Source organism: Dipodomys ordii, unplaced genomic scaffold (genome assembly GCF_000151885.1).
Source record: "Dipodomys ordii isolate 6190 unplaced genomic scaffold, Dord_2.0 Scaffold28, whole genome shotgun sequence".
Classification (NCBI taxonomy): domain Eukaryota; kingdom Metazoa; phylum Chordata; class Mammalia; order Rodentia; family Heteromyidae; genus Dipodomys; species Dipodomys ordii.
The window spans coordinates 4,036,593-4,058,977 of NW_012267244.1; the positions used below are offsets into that span (position 1 = coordinate 4,036,593).

Below are 22,385 nucleotides of genomic sequence, written 5' to 3' on the forward strand. Positions count from 1 at the left end.
GATTAAACACCCTTACTGGATACTACTTCAGGACTTATGAACAATTTAAGTGTGCTTTCTAAAGACTCTGGTTGAAGTGTGAACTTAACAATACAGCTAAATAAGTATCTATTTCTAATAATTCACATCAAAGAAATTTATTAAATATAAAACAGTAAGTTTTGTGATACTTACAATGTCTCTATTAAACACTTTAACAGTAAAATATTAAACTGAATCCTTAGCTTTAAAATTTCACTTACCCTTCTTCAAAAGATAACCTTTCTTCACAATATTTTTATAAAAAGCATCCTTTGTTTTACGACGAATTGTATTATAGATTTCCTTTCCATCTACAGCATCATTGAGCACTTGTTCCTGATCCTGAATTTTAACATAAATTAAAATTACTATTTAATTTTAATATTACCTATTAATAAACAAAACAAAGGACCTTTAATCCTAAAATGCAGATATACATAGATTAAAAAGATTCTTCGGTTTCCAAAAATATTCTCAGAAAAATGTCCTTATTATTTCCCAAGAATGTATCTCATGGGCAATCGATAAGCTATTTTAAAAACCACAGGTTAGTTTTTTATATTTTCCAACAAATAAGTAATAAATTTGATCATCAAGGAAATTCATATTTGCTTAAGAGGTATGTGACGTGAACACAGAAAACTGCACCCAAATGAACTAAAGACACATAGGAACAATCAAAATATAATTCTCAAATACCTCACAATTTCCTAAATCCACCAAGGCACTTACATCATCATACCCATTCATGCCTATTGTTATGGTCGGTCTAATTTCAGATAATTTTCTTTTCACAACTTCACAACTTTCTCTTCAACACTTTCTGATAGCCACACTATGTTTTATTCATGCTAAAGTGCTGTAGTTAATACATTTCTATATATCTTCAAATACAAGTGTATTTTAATTTATGCTACATTTTATTAAGTCCTTGATTTATGTCACAATCATACACCTAATTCCACCTTACCCTTCCAATCCTGTAGTTTGCCTAACATTATGATTTTTAGAAATGCATATATATAATATCTTATACCACAATTGACATTAATTGCTTAATGCTGCAAATAAGAAAAATAATTATGTCACAAAGCTTCAATTCTAATATCAGGGTCCACTGAACCTGATTTTATTTTTCTGTAATCACTTCCTCTTTTTATTTTCCTTTTTTCACTTCTTACCATCAGAGACCAAGACTGTGGGTTAAGAATCAGGGAAGAAAGTTGTTAGCCATAGAACCAGGGGGAGTTATTGAGGACATGACAGGGAAGAGTTTCTTTCTCCTTTTCACCTTCAAAGGCTTCACTTAAAACAAATGGAGAAGCCAGGTGCAGATAGCTCAAGATGTAATCCTAGCCTCCTACTCAGGAGGCTGAGATCTGAGGATTGCAGTTCAAAGGCAGTCTGGGCAGGAAAGCTCATGAGGATTTTATCTCCAATAAACTACTCAGAAAAAGCCATATGTGGTCCTGTGGCTCAAGTGTTGAGCACTATCCTGAACACAAAGAGGCTCAAGGACAGTGCACAGGCTCTGAGTCCAAACTCCAGGACCGGAAAAAATGGGGATGGCTACTTTTTATTAAAACAAATGATAAACATAGTAAAACACACTCTTCATAAAATACACTCTTCACTGACCAGTAATCCACCCTGCAAATTGAGGATACAGGATGGACTGGAAGATCCTACCTCTAGTCCAGTGTGCTTGACAAGTTATAGGTCCATTCAATCATCTTACAAATCTAAGATTGGATATTAAATTTTCACCATCATCTTCCTCTTGTATTTTGAGACATTCTACTCTTTCATCACCCTAAGAGCTATTTCATTATTACTTGACAACATTCCTTAGAATGGAAAAACTGGTATGACTTAAAGAAAATAGAAGCATGAATTACCAGTGTAGATGATGCAAACCAGCCTGTATGCTAAATCTACCCTATTAACCTGTTTTTGTACATAAACTTTATATTGTCCACAGTCTTTTTGAAGTATATCAGAAATTTAGTGGTTGATTATTCTAATGAATGACCACAAAATTTAAAATATTTAGTATTTGACCTTTTACAGAAAAGCTTTATTCATTCTAGCTTAGAGAATGAAGTAACAGTGAAATAATTTTTATTGCATTACCTTTTGGTTCTTTTAATGTGTTGCCAAGTAATGCAGTATCTTTCAAAAAAAAGTCTGAGTTTTTTATCTTTTTATTAGCTTTCATTGAGCAGAGTTAAAAATTAAAAAAAAAAATTCTCAATCGCATATGTGCTTATAATTGTAAAGAAAAAAATGACAGGAAGAGTTTTAATATTTTTCATTAGTATGAGAAACAAATGTAAAGAAACAACTGCCCTCAGAACTCTAAGAGAGGAAAAAAAGGCTGTTTTTGCTTTAGCTGTTTTTCAGCACAATGGTACACGCTTATTATTCAAGCAAAGGCAGGATGACTGTGAGCTCTAGGATAAAGATAGGCCTCCTACCAAGATCTAAGAACTCTATGTATGAGACCCTGCCTCAAAAAAAATTTTTAAAGAAAAAAGTAAAAAGAGAAAGAGAAATGTGAACATAACATATGATATTCTCATCCAGGAAAACACTGAATCACCCTTTAATATATTGTGACAAAAATGTGTCCTATCCTACTTTTCCAAACAAAAATATTCCTTAAATTTTATGACCCAAATGGTAATTGGACTTTGAAAACTACATTGTATAAACAAATCATTAAGGAAATCACTGTAGTAAAGACATGTTAAAATTTACTGGCATAGTCTAACTAGAATTTTTAATTCTAAACTTAAAATCATTTCATTTTCGGTATTTTTATGCTGTAGTTGGGTTTGAACACAGGGTCTCACACTTGCTATGGAAGTGCTCTACCATTCAGCCACACAGTCTCTTGTCTACTCTAGGAACCTACTGCCCCACCCGACCACCACTCTTTCATTTTTACTACAATTTTTACATAATATAGGGGCATGCTCTCTTGTCCTAAAACTACAGACAAATGAGCAAAAAATAAAAATTTAAATCCTTCTTGGTCCTAAATTCTATTGTATTACTTTTTTTTAGTTTTTAATTATCTTTAAGTAGCTGTAAAAAGTGGTTTCATTTCAACTGATCAGTTCATGAGTACAATTAATCTTGATCAATGTCAAACCCTTCCATCATCCTCCCCCATCTCTCCCAGCTCCATCCATCCCCTCAAATCACCTAGTTCCATTTTCACATATGTATATTGAATATTATGAACTATATTTGCCCATCCTTTCTCTGTCCATTCAAAACCTCAAAGTATTCTGTTAGTCAATACTTCAGCTCCCTAACTTAGCTTTCCCTGAGATCTGTTTATACTTCAAAATGGTTAAAAGTTTGGACTTTGGACACATGTTCTGTGAGTCTGAATCATAGTCTCCCTGCATACTATTCCATGTGGCTTCAACCAAGTTACATCTGCCTTAAATTACTTACTACGCTTATCTAAATAAGCTTGACTGTGCTTTATCCAGACTTGCTTACTACTGCCCTAGTTTAACTTTGCACTCAAACCACTACTATTGTCATCATAAAGCCAGGGATTTCCTAATTATCTCTTTAAAATTTATTTTAAAGAACATGAATAACTGAGTTTGACCTACTTTAATTGCAAAAATATTTGTGAAATATAGTTTTGCAACAATACCAAACACATATCACAAAAAGACATTTAAAGAGAAAATATTAATTACCAAAAACAGAAAAACAATACTGACCTGCATTGGTACAGGTTCCTTAAGATAATACCCTTCAACAATCTGCTCTTTTCGATAATGATCTATGATGTCTCCAATGCTGTCAAAATCAAAATACCATTGTGACATAATGTGCCTCACCAAAAAAAAAATGTAAATCTCTCAAAATACAAGTAAACCCTGTTATCAAGATTATCTGTTCACAAAGCCTTTTCAATGCACATAACCAGAATATACAGACTACATGGTCATAACTATCACATTAGTTTAGAAAAACCATGTTTTAATATAGATTTACAGACCACAATACTTAAGTCAGAGATTCTAATTTCCTACACAAATCAAGTGGATAGTCAAGAGTTACCCATCAGTGAGGAAATGATTACAAAGCCACGACTTTTGGAGAAAAAAAAAAAGATAACAAATTGAAAATGAAGAACTGACAAATGCCATTTATTTAGGAAATAGAGCTAAAACATGATGTATACAGACTACATTTACATGAGATTTACTTAGAGTATAAAATAAATAAATAGAAGGCAAAAGTGGAAGCCAAAAGAAAATCAGGAGCTATTTTTATCTGTTTGAATATAAAAATGAAAGCATACTGATAACTGATTTAAATAGTGCTATCAATGTTTTACATATCTGATATTACTAAATAAAACAAACTGAAAATAAAAGTAACAATGTATTTTAACATAAATGTATTTGACTACAAATTTAATATGCCATAATGAGGGTTTTAACTACATAAAAGTGTTACTGTATAACAGTAGGCATTTCAATATAATGAATATTTAAGCAATGAAATTTAAAAATTTCCCTTAGTTATCTAGAGAATATTTCTACAAACAGATCTTATTTAATCTACCCTTTGACTTCTTCCCATAGTTTTTCCTACTGAGAGAATATCTATAGTACTTATGTATGTGTGTATAAGATATAATAGTAATAAATACAATGATACAATAAAATATAATAAAAATAATATTAATAATGAAATGAAAGACTTGCAAGACATGCTAGTTAATTTCAAAAAGAGTATGGAGAAATATTAAATAGCAAGAGTAATATTTAACACAAAGCAGAAGATCAAGGGAAAATACAAGTACAAATATTATGATAAAAAGAACATGAAACTTTATAAATTTTTAAAGGAAAAATATACCTATCACACAAATCCAAGCCTGCCAGAAGAAAACCACAGACTGAAAATAATGTGATCACACCAGAATAATGAGTGTTTTTTAACAGAAAAAGTATCATATCTATGAAGATCACAGGTTGCTGGCTGCATAGGGTGGTAGATAAAAGGCATATATATGATATGTATAGCTACAGAAATGTTTAATGAGACTCCATGAAATTGTACACATAGTATGTGTTCAAAATAAAAACAAAACAGATTTCTTCAGTACCTCAATGTTGCAATGTAACTGAGATAGAATATAGTTCATGGAGTCTGTTGTGAAATATAATCCTGAATGTCTGAGAACAGATTTAAAAAAGTATGTGGCAACTAACAAGTTTTTATCTATCAGACTTACAAATTTAAAAAATACTCTAGTTCAGATCCATAGATGTCTAAGAAACTATCAAGAAACCAACCAAGATTTCTTAGATACTCCAAGTAAGTTTGGCCATGAACTCAACAAACTTACATATGTGAAAACTGTAACACATGTTAAACATAGATGTATTTGTGAAACAAATGTAAATTTCTAAAGACAAATGTGTCCTGTAACTTCAGGTAAGTGCATAATACATGAAAAGGTGCACCCCTCTTTGGGAACTTTAGATAAGTGTTAATGTCCTCAAAGTCTCACCAAAATCTTCCTTTTCTCTGATCATTATCTGGCCTATGCTCTTCCTGCTGACTTCAGTGTGTTTTTGTATATCCCCCTCAATTTATTAGTTTGCATACCAGCCTGAATGCTAATCATTCACAAATCGTATCTTTTCCTTTAATTCCTTTAATTCAGGAGATCTATGAAGTATATCTCACAAATGAATTAAATTTAATGCCAAATTAGTGTCTTTTTATCTAAAATTTTGAAGAGGAATGACAAAAATATGTTTCTAAGAGAAAAATAACTATTCTCTTAACCAAAAGTCTAATGTACAATTAATAAGACAACCGAATCTTACTATGCATATTCATACCTACGTAGTCAGTGGTGTAGTTAAAGAGTTACCTTCTTAAAATATTTTCCTAGGAGTAACTGCTGATATTAGTGCTTATATTTTTTCCCCTACTTATATGGAAACTGCCATTTTCTATATATCAGAAACATATAATTTTAGCCTTGTTTTAAAAAATGTATTAAAACCAAAAAATAAATAAATAAATAAGAGATGATTTTTTTTTATTAAGCGTATATTCACAGGGAATTGAAGGCTAAAAGATTTGGGGAATGATCAAGCCTACCAAATTACTGTCCATATCATTTTTTTAAAAATCTTCATTTACCAGCAGACTAATAATTCTCAATAATTTAAAAAGAAATGTACTCCTAATACTTCTTTCTCCCTACTCCATCAACAAAGATTACTACTTTTACAAATTTTACTAAAAGTCTCTGGTGTGTAGTCTTAACTTTGCAGGGTTCTCTAAGGTAATTTAGGTCAATAAAAACTTGCAAAAACTAAATTTATGTCAGTTATTTTATCTTTAAAAAACTCAACTTAGACATATATTCAGTTAATAATATGTCCATATGTTTTCAAATTATAAGTATTCCAACTGAAAACTGGACAATGGAAATAATTAATTTATGTAGAACTCAGCTAGCTGGGTTTGATGGTGACATTGTTTAAAACGCAGAGCATAATATAGAAGGTACTGAAGCTGCTTTACATGAGGTCTTCAGAAGGGAACAGTAAACTAAACTTAACATCATCCTTAACATTTTCTAAATGCCTACTGAACTTCTGGCAAGCAACGAGAAGAATCTATCTATGGATGCTGTTTTGCTTGGTTTTTCAAACAACAGATTTTGGATCTTTCATGTATATAAGTTAAGCTAGACCTGAGGGGCATTCTCACTGGGCTCCATACTGCTGTACGGGGTATCCAAGCATTCGGATGGCAAGTATCAGGATCATGCAGTCTCTAAGACAGGAAAACAACTGCACTCTGACAACTAAGTTGTGGGCAAACATATGAACCCTAAGATATGTATTCAAATGTTTTTTTTTCTTTCATGCGATTGTTTCTAACACATTTATAAGATCATTTCTTTGTTGCTTTGTATGTCCCTCCCCCACTGTATAACCCCTGCTTTCACTGTATTTGATGTTGGTATAATTTGTGTAGAGGAAAGGGAAAAACAAATCGTTTAAATAGGGATACAGGTGAACCCATTGCAACAATGAGATGTACAAGTCGTTATGTGGAAAACGAACTTTACAACTTTCATGGGGGAGGGGGGAGGTGAGGATTGGGTGGAGGCAGGGAGGATGGGAAGGGATGGGAAGGGGAAACAAAGGAGGAGGCTACAATGCTTGATAAGAAATGTACTCATTATCTTGCCCATGTAATGTAACCCCTCTGGACAGTATTTTCACAATAAAAAATAAATAAATAAAAGAAATGTACTCATTATCTTGCCCATGTATTTGTAACTCCTCTGTACAGTATTTTCACAATAAAAAAAATAAATTAAATGACTGTTTTCTATTTCAAAGCAAAAAAAAAAAAATACTGACATTCTATCACACAAAGTTTCCATTATTGATTTACCTTATCAAGCAACTAAAGTTAATTCTGAGTTTTGAGACGTTTATTTTCATTGCCAATCATGACATAGAAATATCATCAAATCAGCAACCCAATTAAAGATGACATTTGGACAAATCCAACGAAACACTTAGAAAACCTTTTTTTCCTATTGAAATGACTCAGACTGTTTTATATATAATCTTTTTCCTAGATTAGATGTTTTATTTTTCCCTCAGACAACAGAATTAGCAAATTTGTTACAAATAATAGGCGTTTTTTAACTCAAAATATTTTAGAAGGAAAAAAGTTATTTATTTATATTTGTCTGATACTATGGAAACAATTCTTGGACATATCTACTATTAAATTAAACTAAACACTGATGAAGAAACTAGAAGTGTGGCTCAATTGGCAGAGCACCAGCTTGCGTGAAGAAGTTAGCCCAAAGCTTGACACCCTAACTACTAACCAAAAGCAATATTAAAACAATTTTGAAGTTAATACCTTATCAAGTTTTCAACTATCTTTACCCCAAGACTAAATAATAAATCTTTCTTGTGATTTACCTGTTATAATACCGGCCTCCCATCATAAATTGGTTATTTGGTGTTGGACATATTTTAAATCGCTGAATATTTTCATTGGTCCGAAAATAAAGTGAATAATCACCAGGAGTATTATCTGAGGGCCTCACAAGAAAACTGCAGACTTGGCCAACTGTAAAAATTAAGCTGTTAGTTTTATTCTCTAATTATCAAATATAATTTGTTAAGTAATTTAATAACAAAGTACATTCAAACTTGTAACTATGTTACTTTTCATCAGAAACGACATTTTTAAGATAATATTTTTCAATTTTCTCGTTGTGATTCATTACCATGTTTCTTGTCAACTATATCTTGTCAGCTTCATCTCATAAATATAAAACAAGTATTTAGTAGCAATAACATTTGTCATAGTTGGGATAGTGGCTATAGGTGCTACTCTGTAAATTTCCTTATTAAGAGATTAGCAGAGCTTTACTAAGTAAGCAAGCAAGAAAGCAGACAAGTAGAAAAGCAGAGGCACATTCTGGCAGAGTGTGGGTGCTTAAAGGGAAACAATAAGAAAAAATTTTAAAGTTAAAAAGTTCTGCCTAAGAATAGTCTATACTTTTTCCAATTAGAGACTAAAACATAAAAACCAGAATTGTACTCTAAACTTATAAAGGTAACTGTGCATTGTATTTGATTCAATACGCATTATCCTTAAAGATACACAGAAACCAATTACATATTAAATTGTTCATATTAATTATAAAAGCAATGGAATTTTCTTAATTAGCAATGATTCTTAACATGCAGATATTTTTCCTTCTCTGATTCCTAATGACATAGAAAAGATAGGAGCTTGATGTTTTTAGGAAAGTAGAATGCACTACTTACAAAACCAGATGCAGGTCTGTATAAATTATTAACATCTAGCCAAGATACTTGCCATCATCAAGAAACCTCATGTTGGATACAATGAAGTAAAAAGTAAACAAATTTAAACTGAATCTTCCAGGCTTAATATCAAAAATCGCTTACTTAATATAGGCAAAGTGTTTCTAAGTTTATCAAACAAACCTTGGTGTCAAGAATCTAGGATATCCTCTTAAGTTTCTCTTTTTTGTGCTGGTCTTGGTACTTGAACTCAGAGCTCAAGTGCTGTCTGAACTTTAGTACTCAAGGCTAGTGCCCTACCACTGGGGCCACAGCTTGACTTCCAGCTTCTTACTGTTTCCTGCCCCGGCTTTTTGCTGAGATCCTTAGATCTTGGCCTCCTGAGTAGTTAGGATGACAGGAGTAAGACACTGGCACCTGGTTCTCTTATATTTCTTAAGAATACACAAGAGTGAGGGAAGGGGTGACACTATCCAAAAGGAAAAGTACTCTTTGCCTGACTTATGTAACTGTAACCCCTCTGTTTTAAGCATTTTCAAATAAAAATAATAATTTTTAAAAGAGGGAAGGAAGCAATTTCATGCAAAATTAAACATTCAAATGCTACAGGAACTAAAATTCCACCAAATCTTCTCACAAGCATATGACCCAAAGAAAATACAAAGTAATAAAAATAAGCTGAGCAACTTTTCATTTTTACATGTCTAAGACTGGCTGCCTCAAATATTCGGTGGTAAGTTCCAGATATTAATTTATATCCTAAGTTCATTAAAACAAATTTCTGGTCTTATCTTGAAAGTTAATGGCATGTCACTCTGGTGTAAACTCTATTACTGTCATATAGCAATATCATATTCTTCATGTTTTGAGCCCACTTAATATAAGTTTATACACTGAATACTTCAAAACCTGCCTCAAGACAACATGAGGCTCAAGGCTCTAAGTTAAAAGTTATTTAGGAAATAAAGGTTGAAAAAAATTGCAGTTCAAGGTAAGCCTAAGAAAAAAATTCTCAAGACACAATTTCAACCAAGAGTTGGGCTCAATGGTACACAAATGCCATTCCAAATATGTAGGAAACATAAATAGCAGGATCACAGCCCAGGCATAAATGAAAGACTCCACTGTAAAATAGCTAAAAGGACTGGGAAAAAGTTAGAGGGAATTGCTCAAGGAAACTTTAGCCCTGGGTTCAAGTCCTAATACTAAAAAGAAAGTGCCCAAAATCCTTCAAAAGAGGAAAGTATGGGGGGGGGGAGGGGGAGTGAAGTCATGGAGATGGGAGAGCAGGGATGGTAGGGGAAAAACAAAGGAAGAGGCAACAATGCTTGATAAGAAATGTACTCATTACCTTGGTCATGTAAATGTAAACCCTCTCTATGGTATTTTCACAATAAAAAACTTATTTAAAAAAAAGAGGAAAGTATAAATTTAAAATGCAATGTCTTATGGCTTTAAAAAAGTAATTCAGATCATATGTTTAATAATAATCAGTTGATTTGCTATAATAATCATTTTGACCAAATATATAAACCAACAATTTTTAAAGAACTATACCTTTAAATTATGTATCATTGATTAAATTTGTGTCAGATTTGTATAAGATGTGATTTACTGAATAAATATTTGGCAGTTACATTTTTACCTTAAAATATTTTAATAACAAGAAAGTTTGTATTTTTAAATAATAAGCCTCTAGCAACAAATTTCCTCATAACTACAAGAATTTGAGGAAAAGTTGAAATGAACATTTTATAGGGCTCAATTATAATTCCACAAGTATCTAGAAATACAAGACTATTTGCTCTAAATTAATGAGAAAGGAATGATAGCAACATCCATGTTTTTATAGGGCCCTAGAAAATTATACTATTTATAAAAATATAAAGCATTTAATCACTTAAAAGAACAATAAAAATGTTTTCCTATAAATATGGAGTAATTTCCTAATATATAGCTTAACATTAAAAATATGTTGCATGTTCCTGTAAGTGGATGTATATTTATACATAGATACCTCCATACATATAGCCACAGAAAACTTCTAGAAACAAATAGAAAAAAATTATCATCAGCTGTTCATGTAAGAAAGGAGACAGGGTCAAAAGCTAGAGCTAGAAGTGAAATATACTTCAAATGATTTTACATAAGCCAGGCTCTGGTGGCTCACACAAATAATCCTAGCTATTCAGACTCATCTCCAATTAACCACCAGAAAACTGAAAGTGGCGGTGTGGCTCAAGTGATAGAATGCTTGCCTTGAGCTGAAGAGTTCAGGGTTCAAGCCCCACGACCAACCAAAAAAAAAAAAAAATTTAAACTACACGTATAATTCCACTAAAAACAAACAAGAAAATATAATCCTTTCAGCACTGGGTAAGAAAATATACTGTGTATATATTAAGTGAACAGTACACTATAGAGGGTGGTTCGATTTTATATTTTTTTAAATAAAATGTTTAAAAAGGCAAGTGATTATAAAAGTACCTGTCATTAATAAATTATAAGCTTCTTGTTTGGAAATCTTCCCATGGAACCATCTTAAAAAGAGAAAAATTAGACAGTAAATCAACAGTACTTTTGCTGCTACCATATGACAAAATTAAACCAATAGTAATTCAAACTAACATGAAATAAATGCAACTGATCGAATTATTTCATTCCATTTACATGTTATATTTTATAAACTTATTATGCTTAATTTTAACAAAATATAGAAAATATCAAATGAAGACTGCAATTTCCATGTTAATTACTAATACAAAAACAAATAATTTTACCTCTGATAACACCTGTTATATGTTTATATCATAACAGGTTTTTGAAGGGTTGAATGATATAAAACAATGTAGCAGTAGTAGGCAGAACCCACTTTAGAAATGCTACCCAAATTTAATTAAATCAAATCAAATTTATTTTTCTCATATTTATAAGCATATTTTTAATATGTGATAAGCTGACTTGGCTAATAAATCAAGATGCTGATGCATACTTTATTGAAAGCCAGAAAATAAGAAGAAAAACAAGCAGGTATCAGTATCAACAATTTAAAAAAAAGAATTTCATATTCTAGTTCTATTTGAGCTAACAGCCTATCAAAACTCATGAGTAAACAACAGTACTCTGTTCTGAAATAGAACTTCTAGAAATTATTATAGATGGAATCACCATCACAAGCAAAGCATTATAAAAACAAGTATTTAACTTTTACTATCAAATAAAACATCCTACTTAAAATTATTTAGCCACCAAAGTACTTAATATCTTTTACATTATAGCCTATTATTGTCTTGCGCGGCACATGTTAGTGACAAGTTGGTAATTCCAGATAACTTTTCTACCACTTTGCTGTATCTTCTTGGGGTCTACAATTATTCATAATAATTAATTAGCATCTATGTTGGAAACTATAAGACTAAAACATAAGTGCTCTAAAATCTAGTGCTACAAATTTAGTCTGTTTGTACCAGTTAAGTTATTCATGCTATTACTAGAAAAGGTATAAAAATATAGTTTAATATATATATATATATAAAACATTTCAGCAATATATCTACCATTAGCTCATTAACTCAGATTTTCTAGTGCTCCTCCTACAAACTGTGAATAATAAAAGGCAAGTATACAACATCTAAAGCAGGGTAGACTCACTCAAAAGGTTGTGAAGTTCCCTATTATATTCAAGTATAGTCTAGCTCACCAGTTAGTTACAAATGCTGTAACAGATTTCTATATTCAGTAGACAATGAACTAAATAACTTCCAACACCAATCCTATATTCTTCTAGTTAGAAAAAAAAAAAGCTTTCATGGTATTTAGAGATGAATGAGAATTTTTAGCGTTAAGAAAGCCTGAAGGCAAAAAGAGCACTATCATTTTCTCAAGTTACTCCTATGTAAAATTTGTATTATTGAGTATGTGGTCTGCACTAGCATTAAAAAGACGAGTCCCTGGTCTTAGAAAACCCGTACTCTAGTTAGAAAAAGAAGGTATTGCTGGTATAAGGTTAAGAACAGTTTGGGAATGAGAGAAAGCAGAGGCCAATTTTTAGTGAGTAGAGGAAATGATGATAGATGATTTAGTTCATTTAAACTCATTGATTTAAATAAATAACAGTATAAGTAAATTAAAGAGAATCCTGGTTTGGGAAGCAGCCTGAGAAAAGGCATCAAGGAAAAAATAACTATCATGTATTAGAATACTGATAAACACTATACAAAATTTTAAATGACTAATAATAGACTAGTACAAGATGGCAAGAGTCAGAACAAAGTCTTTTGATAAGATCTGCTAAGATAAAGATGGTATAGAATTAATTACAGATAGATGAGAAAACAATACTATCAAATAATGTACTTAGGTATAATTCATTATGGCTATCAGAAGACACTTTTGGGGAGATCTACTTGAAGGTCTTTGTTATATGAAAGGCTAGTATAAAAACGACCTAAAACAGAATTGAGAAGAATGCACACATTCAAGAAAGATTTTAGAAGATAAAATCTTTACTTTGGCATTGCCATCAGGGAAATGGGAACTTGAAGAAAAGGACTTGCTGATGTTGCCAATTATACTTTAAAGAATTTAAGATGTTTCACTATCATAATCTTTGCCTTAAGAAACTAAAGAGAGGATGCATACAAAAATACCACCAACAATATAAATTTAGCATATGATACACCACATAAGAAAGTATAAATTCGTGGGGCTGGGAAGGTGGCTCAGTGGTAGAGTGCTTGCCTTGCATGCATGAGGGCCTGGGTTCAATTCCTTAGCCCCACATAAGCAGAAAAAAGCCAGAAGTGGCCCTATGGCTCAAGTGGTAGAGTGCTTGCCTTGAGCTGAAGAGCTGAGGGACAGTGCCCAGGCCAAGAGTGCAGGCCCCACTGACAAAAAAACAAAAACAAAAAAATAAAAAAATTAAAAAAAAAGAAAGTATAAATTCAAAACAATATGTATTAAGAAAAAACTTAATGGAAGCAGCGTTTATACATGACACTGAGAAAACTGGATATAGCTCTAAATAAGGGAATGTTTTGTTCTTTTTAATAAAGCTACACTAATATTTAAAATAGAAACAACTAAAAAGAGAGTGTGTAGTTTTTCTTGAAAAGGAAGATTTCTTAATACTAGTCAAATGCTGTATACCAACTTAGACACCTTACAAGAGCAGAAAACTTCCTAGTTTTCTACTTCCAACCATCATCTCCAATACCAAGAGCAAATATTAGTTGCCAACGGTGTAGGGCCACTCTTAAAACTTGTTTTTTGGCAGAGGTAAATAGGTCTATGTATCTTGATCTTTATCAAAAAAGGAAAATAATAAAGAACAAGATTATTATGTATGGCCAGGAACAATAGCTCACACCTATAATGCCAACTGTTGAGGGAGGCATAGGTAGAAGGATCAGGGGCTCAGGTACACCCCAGGCAAAAGCACTTGAATCTATCTGGAAAATAACTAAAAAAAAAAAAAAAAAAAAAGGACTTGAGGGAAGTATGACTCAAGTGGTAGAGCCTAGTATGCTTGAGGCCCAGGTTCAAAACACGAAACCACCAAAAACAAAACAAAAAAAATTATTATATTTGGAAAAATCGGCAATATGTCAACATAATCTATTCCATTTGCTTGCATTATCTGACTCCTCCATATTAAACAAAATTTGCAACTGCAACTATGGAGAAGGGACTTCAAAGTAACACAAATATGTTTAGTCTTATTCAATGGGTCTCTTAGAAGCCATCTATAGGACAACAAGAAAAATAAACTAGAAAATTACCACATACATTCTACTTAAGGAATTATAAAGAACTGAGTTAATTATAAATAGAATATTCATCTTAAAGTTCTAATGGTTACAAAATAAGCAAGTATGAGGCAAGCCTTGAATCCTATCCGTAAATAGATAGGATGGTTAAGAAAAAAAAATACACTGAAAGATTACCAGAAGATATTTAAAATAGACTGAACAAGATAGAATTAGAATTAATGATTAAGATATTTTTTTAAATTCATATACATAAACCCAATCTAAAATGATCATGAATGCCTTGAGCTGAAGAGCTGATGGATAGCGCCCAAAGCCAGAGTTCAAGCCCCATGACCCACAAAAAACAAAACAAAACAAATAAAATGATCATGAAAAGTTTACCTATAATCCCAGCACTTGAGAAGTAGAAATAGGAGGACCAAAAGCTTGAAGCTAACCTGGACTACACAGTGAAACTTTGTTATAAAAATGAAACAAAACAAAAAAACAAAGGACAAAAAAGATTATGAAAAAAATTCCTTGCTAAAAATATTAAAGCTCTCAAAGGAAAATGAAAAAAAAAACCCTGAATTTGTGGCTCAATCCTAGCTACTCAAGAGGTTGAGATCTGAGGATCTTGCGTCAAAGCTAGCCCGGAGCAGGAAAGTTCGTGAGAGTTTTATCTCCATTAACTACTAAAAAAGCCAGAAGTACAGATGTGGCTCAAGTATAGACAACTAGCCTCTAGAAAAACATTAAAACTTAGAGACAGTACCCAGGCTCTGAATTCAAACCCCAGGAACAGCCCCCCCCCCACTCCCTCAAAAATCAAACATGTGGCCACAAAAAAAAAAACAAGGACTATTACAAATAATCAATAAAAGTCTAAAGAAAAATGTAAAGAATTAAGAATTATAATGTAGTTATTGTTACTAATACTGCATTTAACAAAAAATCTTTAATTTGGTAATAAGAGAAGTGCATACAAGTACAGGCCACAATTCACTTAAGACTTCATTATTAGGTCCTTAAAAACTTCTACACATCAATTCTCTAAGTCAATGTTTTGTTTTTTTTAATTAACTGTATGTCAGTCCAAAAAAACTTTTAAAATCTTATTGGCTAGTTTTTAAATTAGTAGTTTTACAGGATTTTACTTTCCTTTTAATAATTAACATAAACTCACATTTTGCCTTCATGTGGATCTTCTTCCCGGCCCTAAAGGGAGGACATTAAGACAATATTTTATATAATTAACTATTAATCTACTTTACTTAAAATTTGCAAGTCATATCTCTACACTGTTCTTCATATCTATGTATACAGTAATTTTTAAAACTATTAAGAAAGCTACAGTACAATTAACTTCAATGTCTATTATTTCCAACTGAATTCATTAGTTTGAACTATAGCTTTGCACTAAGAAAAAGAAACCAAATAAAATTTTGACATCAAGCCTACTTACTACTTATGTTGCCTACAAAAACTCATTTTGTAATCAAAATCCTTTATCATAGTTCTTAAAAATACATTTCCTATCTTATAATAGCAATTCCCTAGATATCAATATCATAATACAACTATCTACTGTGTCCCTAATCTACATCATCTTACCACTGTAGCTTGATTTTTATATCTGTTCTTATTTTAACACTCACTACTACTATTTATCATCTAGACAGAATACACCTCAAATGCTACTTTGCATTAAAACATCTTGAGACCCTAAAACATGAATATCGACTTAGCACTGAGTATGAAGGACACTTTCTTTTTATCATCTTTTGAAATTTAGCTTATTATTCTTTGTACCCCATTTTTTAGGATGCACTAATGTTATTTGACAATAACGTCTATCTTAGGGTCTAAGCCATTCTTTATTAAACACCTACCACTAATACCACCATAAGCACCAGAATAAGGCTAAGTACATAATTTTTACCAAGTATCTGTTCAACTATAATCCTAGTACCTAGCACTGAATTTAAATGAATAAATAAAAAGAATAGAATAAAATAAGAATACATAGCTATGTACTATGACCATATAAAATGATGCTAAGTGAAATGAACTCCAAGACATGGACACAGGAGGTTTTTCTTTGTTGTTGTTGTTCTCAATATACTATGTGATTTCTTATTTCTTTTGTATTTTTTTCACCTATGATTTATCCCCTATTGTCACTGCATTTGATTTTGGCAACCTGGGTATTGTATATACATTTATCTGAATTAGAGAAGGGAAGGGGAGCAACAGAATGGTGAAACAAAGGATAAGGGGGGAACCAATGCAACTGCAATACTCACAAGAGTATTGTGAGAAATGATCTGTATAGCTAGGGGGGTGAGGTGAAGCAAAGTGGGAGAAAAATGAGGGAAGGGTTAACAAGTCGGACAAGAAACATACTTAGTACGTTATTTATGAAACCATATATCACCTTGACAATAATTTTAAAAAAAAGAACACAAAAATAACCCACCTATATGTGGATTTACTTCTTGAAATTTAGTCCTTAGTCATTAAATACCCAGTCAGACTAAGATCAAAATTCCCCAAAAGCCTGCTGCTAACAGAAATAACTACAAATGAAAAGCATTATCATTGCTCTCTGGTAGAAGACATTTATATAATAAATTAATTTTCTAAAGTAGAATGAAATGTAGAAAAACAAAGTATGAGAATCTAAAAGGGCATGAAATCTCTGTGAAAGGAGGGGTGACATCTGAAATGAGCTAACAATTTTATAAGGCAGGAGTATGTGAAGGAAGAGGAAACAGTATAGGTATTAAGGCATTCATCTATACAACAGTCCTTAAAATGTGTATATTCAAAAAGAAGGTTCTGATTAAAAATTACCTCTCCGTAACTGACTTACTCTTCTAACTTTCTGCCATTCATCTAATCTTGCCCCTGTTGTTCAACTATTTAAATATTCCAACTAAAGTTGAACAATGACATTTACTCAATGCCTACTAGTGCACAGCACTAGTCTAGGCAATGAGGATACATCAGTTAATCAAGACAAAAAACCTTCCTGGTCAGAGTACACTGAGCAGGTAAGACACAAAAGCAATGTGCTTAGAGAATAGTAACTATTTTAGAGAGAGAAATTCCATAAATCCCCCTATTACACAAATGACTGAAATATTTTCACTCCCTTTCTAGATAAAGTCCAAGTGGCTTTTCAATATATGCAGAATCATTAATTTCCAATGAAGACATTTTGAAAACTCATTCAAAACATTAGGTTAAAAAATGATTGATGAAGTGGTGCTACAGCTCAAGTGGTAGAGTGCTGGCCTTGAGCTGAAAAGCTGAGGGACAGCACCCAGGCCCAGAGTTCAAGCCCCAATACCGACAAAAAAAAAATAAAGAGCTATAATTTTAAATAGAAATGATTCCAGTATTAATTCACAAATTTATCCACACTAGGTTTAACTCTTCTTTTTTTCTTCCCTGTAGGTAGGTAATGTCCCCTTATCCTACCCTAGGCAATTATTTATCACTTTTACTTACCCTTAAGTTTTTTTTTTTAATTTGATCCATAATTCCAAGAATTTAAGAAAAGTTAATTGCTTAAAATAATCAGGACAGGGAAGAGGGCAGACAGTATAGATAATATGAGAAGAAAACTTAATAATGGAATAGATATCTCCAACTGCAGAATATAGAATGCTATTATAAGAATTCAACGTTCTGGGAAGCATGACTGGCTCACACATGTAATCCTAGCTACTCAGAAGGATGAGAAGCTTAGGATTGAAATTCAAAGCCAGTCCAGGCAGGAAAGTCAGAGCTATGGTTTAAGTGGTAGAGTGCTAATCCTAAGCAAAAAAAGCTCAGGGACAGCACCCAGGTCCTAAGCACAGGCATAGGAACCAACATACAAACACAGACACAGACACACAGACACACCGACATAGACACTCTCTCTCTCTCTCTCTCTCTCTCTCTCTCTCTCTCACACACACACACACACACACACACACACACAAATTAAAGAGTTCTAATCCCAGCTCTTTAACTAAGTATGTAGAATGTATGTTTACCGCTGTGAATCAAGATCTGGCTGTCAGAATAGGGCGAACAGACTTAGTAGAAAAATATTCTCTACTGAAGTGTTTCTAGAATAATAGTCAAAATACAGGCTTCATTATATTACCAGGTTCGTGGCACCATTTTAAAAAAGGAACTTTGAATATTACAAAGAACACAGCCATTCTATGCTAGAAGACCAACATAAACCAGAAGAATTAACTCTAAATTTATATTTGGACTTAAGTTCAAATTATTTTAGTGATATTGAGTATTGACACTAAGATACAAATATTCCTTAGATGTTGACCTAATATCAAACAATAACCCTGTGTGGCTACTAACACTACATATTCAACAATAATATAACATGTATGACAAAGAAAAATGGAATATTAAAAATATAGAACCATATGAAATGCATTATATAGATCTTTTCCAAGACTGTTAGAAAATAATACATATATTAGGAAAATAAAGAATCTGAAGACAAACATATTTAACCACTTGATATTACAGGATTAGTCTGAATTTCTCCTATAAGAAAGATTAAGAGGGCACACATAGGACTAAAACAAACTCAAATATTAAGACATTCCTAATTCACTCTAAAAAGTCATAAAAACTTTTTGAAAATGCAAAGCTACCTATTAAAACTTGATAACTTATTTATTTCCTTTATAAATAAGTATTCACATTTTAATGAAAAATTCCTTGTATTTATGAATTAGTCTTTCACAAAATAAATATATTCAGTGCTAATTACCCGAAGTCTAATTACCCAAATTTTCATAAAATGTTTAGATTCTGGAATTTATATAAAAAAAAATAATGAAACTTACCACCTCTTCTACTAGGTCTTCAACAATAAGGCCTTGTTCATCAGTTCTGAGATTCGTAACCCACATCCATCCATCTTCCAATTCATTGTGAACAATGAACATATCTCCTTTTAAAAAACTAAAATAGCAAATATGACATCATTAGAAATTTCAATTATGTACATTTTAGTACTCATACATTGCAACATAGGATAGTATGATACTGAGAAAATCAAAATATTAGAATTACAAAAACCTATCCTGTTTCTAGTACTATCTATGACACATAATCTAAAACATTACCTATATTCTATTATATATCTCAAATTTCTTACGTAAAATAGATTTAATAAGTGTAGCTTACCTACCTACATTGCTGGAATCTTTTTAGATTTAAAGAACTTTTATAAGCAGTAGTTATATATTACAAGTATTGGGTACAAAGCTGAGAAAACTGAATGGAAAATTTTTGTTTCAATGTTATTGCATGTTCATATGTAGGTCAGATATAAAATAAAAAAATATATTTAATGAACACACTATAGGTACACAAAGAGTTATTTCAGAAAAATGTGCAATTAGTTTTATTAAGTAGGTACTTATATCAATTAACGTTTCCCTTATAAACAAATGTTAAGGCTTATTGGTACTAATGTGTATTACTAGAAAGGCAACATGCTTTCATCTTCATCTACTTCAGAGTCAGAAGTATAATATATAACCTAGGTTCTTTTTATATGACTGTTTTTGCTTAAAATACAGAAAAATACCTCATTTCATACAAATATATAGATATGAAAGCAATAAGTTTATTTATTGCCTTTTCAGATAATTACTTGTATTATACCAAAATCTCCAAAATAACCCTTTCTTGAAGGCTGTAATATAGTGTCAAGGAACTTTCTGTATATATTCTACTAGTCTACTTTGTACTTTCCTGCATCTTTTTTCCAGGCATAATTTGTAATATCATGCTTTGATCATTCAGAATATAGTGATACACAAATTTTATACTATCAAGCACTCATATCACCACATATTTTACTAGAAAAGTCATTATTTATGAAGCTGTTGAACTCAGATGGGCAATACAAGCTTTCCAAAAATTCTTTAACTGGTAAAAAAAAAAAATCTTTCAGTTGATTTTCTTTGAAGTAGTGGTTTTACTTTGTTAACTTTTTGAATACAGGTACAAAATCCAAGTCCAAATAACTATAGTTGGCTTACCATTCTCTCAAGAAAAAATGGTATACATATAAGTAACAGCTAGTTTAGCTTTTAATTTTTTTTAAGTTTAGCTTTTAACTTTTTCTAAAACTTTGGTATACAAGGTAAGTTGAGTTTGTGTTGTTAGTCTTGCTGTTGTTGAGATAATCTCACAATGTAGCCTAAGGCTGGCTTTGAACTCAAAACCATTCTGCCTCAGCCTGTGGGTGCTAAAATTACAGATGTGTACAACTATATACAAAATGTTTTATCTTCCCAGTTATTAGAGAAAATGCTGAAAAGATGTACAAAGGCTGAAATTTAATAAAATACTTTCGTTGCCTCATCAAAAACATTAAGTGAAGATCTTTTTGATAACTGTGTATCACTGAAAACTACTATATACTTTAGTGTTACTGCCTTAATTTCTAAGGCACCAACAGTTTTACTGTGGCTTTTACACTATCATTAGGAAATCAAAATGAACAAAAAACAGAGCAAATTATGTCTGTGAAAATTTTGACCTTATGGATTGTGGTAACTTATTTTATGTATCATATTGACTGGGCTTCAGGGTGCTCATGTTAGATGCTATTTCTTATTTTTCTGCAAAGATGTTTCTGGATGAAATTAAAATCTGAATCAATGAACTACCATAAAGTATGTTGTGGTCCTCAAGGTGTGTGCCATTATCCAATCCATTGAGTGTCCTAACAGAAAGAAAAAAAAGGAAAAGGAATACCTTTTCTCCCTTTCCTTCCCCTCTAGCATTGGTTGATATGGAGCATTTCCTCTCATCTTCTCCTGCCCTGAGACTGTGAGTTCCAGTGATTTCCATAGTTTTCTGGCATTTAAACCTGGACTAAATTATACAAGCTTTCCTGGATCTGCACAGATTGTCTCATTCTCCATAATTGTGGGAAGCAATGTCTCATAATAAATCCTCTTCTCTGAAGAGCCTGGCTAATATATAGAACATCTGAATGGATGACAAGGATCACTGACGTTATGCTGAACACACCTCGAGAACTACTGTCCTAAATGATGCGCGAGAATTACAAATTACCTAAAACTAATAAATTTGTAGTTAACACTATTCTCATTTATTAAACATAACTCTTCCTCATTTTTCTACTCCCCTCCTAAGTTAAATGGCAAACGTTTGCCAAAGAGAGTAAAACAATAAATAGGGCTAAAGTACACATCTACAATCCCAGCTACTTGGAAGGCAGGGATCAGGAGGATCACACTTGGAGACCAGGCCAGATAAAAAGTTAGCAAGACCTCATTTCAATCAGTAAGTGGAGCAAGGTGACACAAAAACAGTCATCCTTCTCTGTGGTAAACATAGGTAGGGTTATGATCTGAGTCTAGCCCTAGATAAAAATGATAAAACTCCAGCTTGACATAACTAAAGCAAAGAAGGCTAGGGATATGTGACTCAAGGAATAGAGTACCTGCCTAGCAAATATGAGGCCCTGTGAGTTCAAACCCAAGCCTACCAAAAAACTTAAAATCCTGAAATACAGATTACTGAATTTCTGTTTTCTTAATAGTATTATTTAAATGTTTTTTACCACATATTTAAGTGCTACTACTGATTTCAAAGAGAAATTAATCACAAATCTTCCTGAAGTACATTTAAATTTAAAAAAGTTTCTACTGAAAAAATCAGG

The 22,385-nt window shown here is 31.9% G+C and overlaps 1 protein-coding gene across 1 annotated transcript in view; it reads right to left on the reverse strand.

Annotated features, from left to right (window-relative positions):
* The window catches only part of Rasa1 (RAS p21 protein activator (GTPase activating protein) 1), a 70,546-nt gene that overhangs the window by 26,134 nt on the left and 22,027 nt on the right, over positions 1-22,385 (reverse strand). The window contains exons 5-10 of the mRNA XM_013015899.1: positions 19,525-19,642; positions 15,834-15,865; positions 11,385-11,437; positions 8,040-8,190; positions 3,771-3,849; positions 243-363 (exon numbers count right to left, since the gene is read on the reverse strand). Coding sequence (XP_012871353.1) covers positions 243-363; positions 3,771-3,849; positions 8,040-8,190; positions 11,385-11,437; positions 15,834-15,865; positions 19,525-19,642 — 554 coding nt within the window. The remainder of the gene's footprint in view (positions 1-242; positions 364-3,770; positions 3,850-8,039; positions 8,191-11,384; positions 11,438-15,833; positions 15,866-19,524; positions 19,643-22,385) is intronic.